Source organism: Calypte anna, chromosome 3, assembly GCF_003957555.1.
Source record: "Calypte anna isolate BGI_N300 chromosome 3, bCalAnn1_v1.p, whole genome shotgun sequence".
Classification (NCBI taxonomy): Eukaryota; Metazoa; Chordata; class Aves; order Apodiformes; family Trochilidae; genus Calypte; species Calypte anna.
Genome location: NC_044246.1, coordinates 72,556,547 through 72,563,617, shown reverse-complemented (window position 1 = coordinate 72,563,617; position 7,071 = coordinate 72,556,547). Strand labels below are relative to the sequence as shown.

Below are 7,071 nucleotides of genomic sequence, written 5' to 3'. Positions count from 1 at the left end.
ACAAATTTGAGGGATCACGAGGGTCAAACCCCTTCCTGCTTCCCCTGCTTCATCTGTCCCTGATTTCTTCAGCATCCTGGGAGGATTCTGTCCATTCCTCTGCCTGTGGTCCTGATCCGTGCCAGCCCATATCTGTGTTTTCCTGCCTCCAACTCCTGACTGCTGCCAACTACAGGAGTCCAGCCTGGGCTTTGAGGCTGCAGGGCAGCCCTCGGAGTGGTGACGTGAGAGTTACTGGGGGGAAAGGGGGAGGAATGTGGTATCCATTTTCCTGTATATTTGCATATATTTAGTAATTTTTCCTATTTATCATTACTGTTTCATTAAAGCTGTGTAGTTTAGTTTCCAACCCATAAGTCTCTCTCCCTTATTCTCTCTCCTTTCTTTATCAGGGAGGGGGATTAGTAGAGAGCAGCATCTGTTACTCAGTTTAATTGCCAGGCCAGTGTTAAACCCTGACAGAATTCAAACCAACATCCAAGTATTCAAGTGCACAAACAGAACTGACAGGGAAGTAAAGCTAGTAAGTCTGTGAACAAAGCTTAGTCCAATGGAAAATTACTGTGGCACCACTGATTGAGATGTGCCACTGATTTCTCTCCCACACTCTATGCTTTAGATTAAAATAAACATATAAATAAATCCTAAAAAAACCTGACGGCAACAAGTAAGCAGCCTAGGCAGATCAACTGGTGAACTCAGGCTACGCATGTATTAGCACTTAATATAGGAAAACATGAATGGATTAGTAGCAAACAGTTTGTGCTGAGTATCTGACCATTGACCTTTTACAAGTTAGGGGGGTTTTTGCTATGCCTGAACTTGTTCACCAACTCTTCAGATCACCTCTTCAGATCAGTTAGGTCTTCCTGACATAATTAGATGTTCATCCATTATGATTTGGTACATGTTTTTCTGTGTACATGTTTTTCACCTGGAAAAAGTCCAGTTTGCACCCTCTGAAGCAAAAGTATGACAAGGAGGTTAATATAAAGAAAACAAAGAAACAAAAACCCTATCAAACAAACCATCACCCCTAGCCTGAACCCAAACTGTAATGTAGACCTTTCCTAGGGTCCCTAAAAAGCAGTTAGAAAAATGCATCATCTACTCACACATGTGCAGCTATCCAAAAGGCTGATAAGCCATTGCTGTGTATTTTTACATATTACTTGGGAAATATACTCCAATTTTATCAAGATTTTGACACGAGATTCTCATTATTATTGTCTTGGCAGTTAATCTCAACCAGATAAAGTTCCTTCCTTCTGCATCTGCTTATCTGCATCCATAGACTTTGATGATGCCTTCTTAAATGCTGCTTTCATAACAACTTATATTATAGTAAGATGAATAAAATCTTGGTGAAAAAAATTAATAAACCACCCACAAAGACACACAAACTTGTCATATTCAGATTCTGGTAAAAATATTAAAATTTAATAATACCTTTGGAACATACAATTATGTCAAGGAAAGAGTAAAGGCATTCAAACAAATGGATATAGATTTTAAATATTTAGAAATTCTAAACTGCAAGTCGACTATAAAGTCACAAATACTTTAAGTATTTACTAGAATATAGTGTAAATTCTAATATAAATTAGATATCAATTTCATCTCTTTTTTTCCAGTGATAACAGTCTAATCTTTACATAATATATACATTATAATACTAAAAAGTTATAAAATTTATTTGATACTATGCAAAGAAATGGAAAATACATCAGATCTGTCGTACTGTACAATACCCAAATTGAACTGTCTATACTGTTTTCTGCAAAAATAAATGCCACTTTCACATGCAACAAGCTGTAAAGTACAAGCCTGTCCATTAGCAGAATGCCAGCTGGGTGCAAAGTAAACTAAAACACAAATGTCATCCAACCAGATAGCTGAAAATGAGAAGTAAACTGTGGAGAAAGACTGACAAACTTTCTGATTCAGACTGAAGTAATAACAAAAAGCACGTAAACTGATTTCCATACATTTTTTAAAAAATGAAATACAGCATACTGAGAAGTTTTTGATGACAGTATCAAAGTTACTTTGACAACACATAATGGAGGAAAAGCTGATGATCCTGGATGAATTCTGAAGCTGAGCCCTAACAACGGGCTGCAGTATCTGCTTTTATATTAAGTTTCCAGAATTACTTCTGCCATGCTGAATTGCTCATCATTAGTCAGACAAGAGTTTTCTAGAATCCATTACGCCATTGTGTACCCATAGCTTCCACAGTGCAATGCCACAAGAAGCCTGTCCTTAAGGATTTCTTTACTTGGGTATTCAGGTAACTTGAGCATGTTGATACTGAAAAGGAAAGGGGAAAAAAAAACAAAACATCACAGTTCAGCAAGAAACTCATCAGTAAAGTTTTTCAAGTGAAAATCCTGACAATGTCCCACTTATGGAAGAAAAAAAAAAAACTATGCTGCATTACAGGACCACTGAGCATTCAAATATATTGCAGGAAACTAAGGGGTTTTTTCACTTCAGTAAATTGTAATAGAATAACTTAAAATTCCCTTATTAATCCCATTGCCTTTAACAAAGCAAAATGAAATAGTATACAATGAGCAAACGTAAAGTAACATCATTTGGGTTAAAACCTACCACTTCCATGTTGTCTCCACAAGCTATCAAAATGTGTAAAACACACTGTTTTTAAGATATTTCAGTCAGCCTAGTTCACATACCACGTGCTTGATGTTGGTAAAAGATTTGCAGTGTACGGCACAGCAGCAATCGTAAAATTTTGCAATCCACTGCCACCCATTATATGTGCAAAGCCACCATGAGGTACCCTGGAACTGAGAACATTCGTAGAAATTAGACCATTACAAGAATGTTACAAGCCAAAAAATACAACCTCTACACTGCAAATATCTCTTACTGCTAGTAACTGGACAGTCTGAAATCAGGTATACTTTTAGTGTATGATTTTATGTAAGACAGTGTCCCATACTGAACTAACTGATGCTTTAGCTCACAGACAACTCAACATCCAAATCCCTTGTCTGGGGAGTTAGTGAGAAAATGCCAGCTGCATAGCACTAGTAAAAGTAATTTTCAAAGGTAAAATTTACATGGAAAAACATACCTATTACATTGCAGTCACTAAAGAAAAGAACACAATGGGTTCCTAGCCGATACAGAAAAAAAAAAAAGCAATTTATTTTTAAATTCCATATCAGACTTCTTAAAAGACATACCAAAAATTCCTTTTCTACTAAGAACAAATGGGTAAGAACCCACAGCATTGATTTGTGACCAAAATGCATGGTGCTCAGGTATGTATGAATCAGACAACATCACTGTTTAGTTAGCATCCCTTAGAATCCAGTAGATTATCCCAAATGCCATTAAAATAGTGAATGCCACTTCAGTATAATTTGCAAAGTTTTAAGAAGCATTTGAAACATGACCTTACATCTTAAAGATCCTTATTTGCCGTCTAGATTTAGAAGTGGACTAGTCCACTAAAAATGAAAGACCAGCAGTTGGTGTGCAACAGATGTGCAGTTAGAACTGCAGGAATCATTTCTGCAGAGAACAAAAAGAAAAGATCGATGTGCACAGAACTAGCTTCTTAAATTGTCTGTGATCCATAAAAACAATGAAATTCATAATAAATCAAGTGAAACTAAGAGAATTTGTAGACCTTGACATTTGTATGGTACATCCATGACTGTCAAATTCCTTGGTATGAGACAAGGTTTGATGATCTTAATTTGTATTTTACCATTGCTTAAATACAAGACTTACAAAACAAAAGGCCAAGTATTCAGATAATCCTAGAATATGAGGGAACATAAAATTAAGAAGATGGTGCAATTTCTACCTGCCACCAGAAAAAGACATGGATTACATAGCTCAGGTGCCACATGTATGTCCATGGTTCCCCTTTGCGAAACATCTATCTACACAAGCTCAGCAACTCACCCAGCAAACAGGGGCATCTAATGCTCAAAACTTTTCCCCACTGCCCCCCAAACCATAATGTAAATGAAAGTGGCTATCCCCAAAGGACAACCAGAGTTTAGAGCAGAAATCCTATATATATAAAAAAAAACAGTCTTGTATAAAATTACATCTTCACTTGATGTTGATACAATGCACTAAGGTTAAATTCATCTCAGCTTCAGGAGAAGGATGTTCTGTTTACACTGACTGAAGTGATACTTAGTTAACTCATATATTAAAGCCTCTATTGATTACTGGGGAAGCCAAGAACCACATAAATATGCAACACGAAGAAGGATATAAAGCACAGTTAAATTCAGGGTTCTTTGTTAAAAATTGCCTGGGACAGCAATGAAGGCCTTTTGCAAAGGACTCAAGTATAATAAATATGCAATCAATCATTTTGCTGGCAATACAGGCAGCAAAAGTATTAACACACACTTTGTCAACTTCAATCCACATACAGAACAAAGTATGGAAAACAGTTTCTAGTTAGGTGATCCTGTATGGTAATCTGAAGTCTTATTTCAGAGTATCTAGAGTTTCTCACCTGCCAGTAACAAACTGTAATAGCAATACTCTCTCTTCCTGAGTTAGTTCTTCCACAACATCCCAGAACCACTACATGAAAAATAAAGTAGTTAGTGTTTTCCATTCAATAGTTGTAGTACTTGAAAAGATAATGGTAAAATAAATGAAATATTTGTGTGTTACTTAAATCATGGAAATTTTCATATGAAGATGATATGTAACTGAATTGCTTAATATAGAAATATAGTACAGAAAACCTCCAGAGATTTCAGCCAAAATAAGATTCCATAAAGACACACAGAAAATGACAATTCAGTAGTCTACATCATTAAAAAAATATATTTTTACCTGAATAACTTGGTCTCCTCTCTCATAGCCACTGGTGTATTCTGTATTTTTTAACCAATCATTCACATCAATTTCTGGCATACCAGACAGCAAAAGCTCCTTCAGAAGAAGCATAATGACTCTAATTAGTCTTCCAGACTAACCACTAATTTCAACTGTTCATGCTACTTTGGTAATATTTTCAACTAAATAGAAAAAGCACTGTAATTTTTATACATCTTAAAGCATTACTTATTTCAAAGAATTCAAAAGAAGAGAGCTCTGAGTTTCACTATGGTTTGATAAAAAACTTGAGCAATGTTTATTACAAGAACAAACCAACACAAAAACTTATTTGAATTCAATTTTCTGACTCAGAAAATAGAGACAGCATCTCCTTATTTTTAAATGATAACTCTCCTCCTGAAAGAAAACATGAAAAGGCTTAAAGGCAACAAAATCCTGATTCAATTTTGAAATTATTATTTAATGCATTTATTACTGTTTGATCAAGTTATCAGACTCTAGGAAGATGGTTATTCTAAGTAACCGGGATAAGCAGGACTTCACATACTGAGATCCCCACTAACAGATGCCCAAGAAGCAAAACCAAAGTGAAAGATACAAAACATTTATTTGTTGGATACCGAGCTTTAATTCTACATCATTACACTCCTGATAAAGTATGTTAAACAAAGTATTTTTTAAAATTATAGGAATTTCTGCTTACCAGTTCATATTCATCAAAAAGCTGGATCAAAGATGGTGGAATGAACATGTGGAAGCCTTGTAAAAAGGCATTTATCTGAGGCTGAATGGCTCTTGTCATTCTAAGCTCTGTGACAAGCTGGACATATTCAGCCTGCAATGTATAAAATGACAATAAGACAATAGTGAAAATACAGAGTGATCATGCATACTCATACATATACAAATGCAGTCCTCAGTAACATTCTGAATCTCATTTACTCTAAGATGGTAAAATTCCCTATGCATTTTTTACACACCAAAATAACCCAGACCTCAGATTTCAAAACTTCCTTCCTTCCAAAGATAATTCCCAAACAGAAGTGTTTATATCTTAACCCAAACCACTCCAAAAACAAGGACTTGGAGTAAAAGGGAGTAAAACTTAAGTTTGTCATGCCTGCATCTAATATAACCACCTTTGTGATTACTTAAGAACATAAACAAGGCAATGTTTGTGAAGAAAAATATTAAGCAAACTGACATAAGTCAGGGAAAAGGTTAAACTTCAGAATTAATATCTGCGAGTCAAAAAGCTTTCTTGCTTTTCCCCCATCTCTGGAAGTCTAAGAGAATGTATTAATTATCCCTGCATGCTTTGTTGTCTTAATAGTTTCAGTTTTTCTATGGAAGTGTTCAAACTCCTTAGTGTACAAAATGGGGAAAAACAAAACAACAAAACCAAACTGAAAAACACCTAACAAAAGAAAAACATTTCTACCATAACCATGTGAATAGACAGCACCTTATTTTGCATTCTTTAGAGATATAGGGGCTCCAACCCCTCTAAAAGATGCTGTTAGGAAAAAAAAATCCAGCAGAACTTCACTTTTGTTGAAAACACAAAGCCTAGGAGGCTGTTAATGGAGGTTTCCAGAATGAGACAGACAAAAGCATCTACATTAAAGCCATATAAACATGTCTCAGCTACTCTGACAAAAATATAGGTCTAACAAAGTTTCTCCATTCAAGAAAAGAGATTTCTACTTAAAACCAAAATTTTTCCCAGATTATTTAAGGTACTCAAGTTTCAAAGTAATGCTTTGACTTACTAATAATGATTTTTAATAACAAAACCATGAAACGCACCTACTGATTAAGCCATCTCAACTAGTACTCTCCTTCAAGATAATATACTTTAAAAAAATAATACCTTGGGTTTTTTAATTAAAAAAAAAAATCAACCTAAAGCCTTAGGTTCTGAATCTGCACAAAAGCAAAGAGCAATCTTTTTTCCTCCCTTTCAGAAAAACGGAATGATGTATGAAACATTACAAAACACAGGATTATTTTTCAAAGACAGCTCCTTACATGCACAGTACAGAGGGGCTGTGATTTGCCTTGCAGTTGGGAAGGTGTTTTTAAATGCACTTCCACTATCTTATTAGAAAGTAAAGAGAATGAATTTTTGAAGTACTCTGAAGAAAAGGAACATTGCCTGATCATATGTTCAGCTGCAGAGCTTTTACCAAAAATCTACTTTCAATCTAGTAATCTCCC

The 7,071-nt window shown here is 35.2% G+C and overlaps 1 protein-coding gene across 2 annotated transcripts in view; it reads right to left on the bottom strand.

Moving 5' to 3' along the window:
- Positions 1 to 1,418: 1,418 nt before the first annotated feature.
- Positions 1,419 to 7,071, bottom strand: part of HACE1 (HECT domain and ankyrin repeat containing E3 ubiquitin protein ligase 1) — a 44,801-nt gene continuing 39,148 nt past the window's right edge. Inside the window, exons 20-24 of one of the 2 annotated variants that reach the window (XM_030447099.1) lie at positions 5,555 to 5,686; positions 4,846 to 4,944; positions 4,517 to 4,587; positions 2,700 to 2,813; positions 1,419 to 2,313 (exon numbers count right to left, since the gene is read on the bottom strand). In XM_030447099.1, the coding sequence (XP_030302959.1) occupies positions 2,211 to 2,313; positions 2,700 to 2,813; positions 4,517 to 4,587; positions 4,846 to 4,944; positions 5,555 to 5,686 (519 nt within the window). In that variant the 3' untranslated portion in view covers positions 1,419 to 2,210. The remainder of the gene's footprint in view (positions 2,314 to 2,699; positions 2,814 to 4,516; positions 4,588 to 4,845; positions 4,945 to 5,554; positions 5,687 to 7,071) is intronic. The other variant, XM_030447100.1, reaches the window with a different exon arrangement.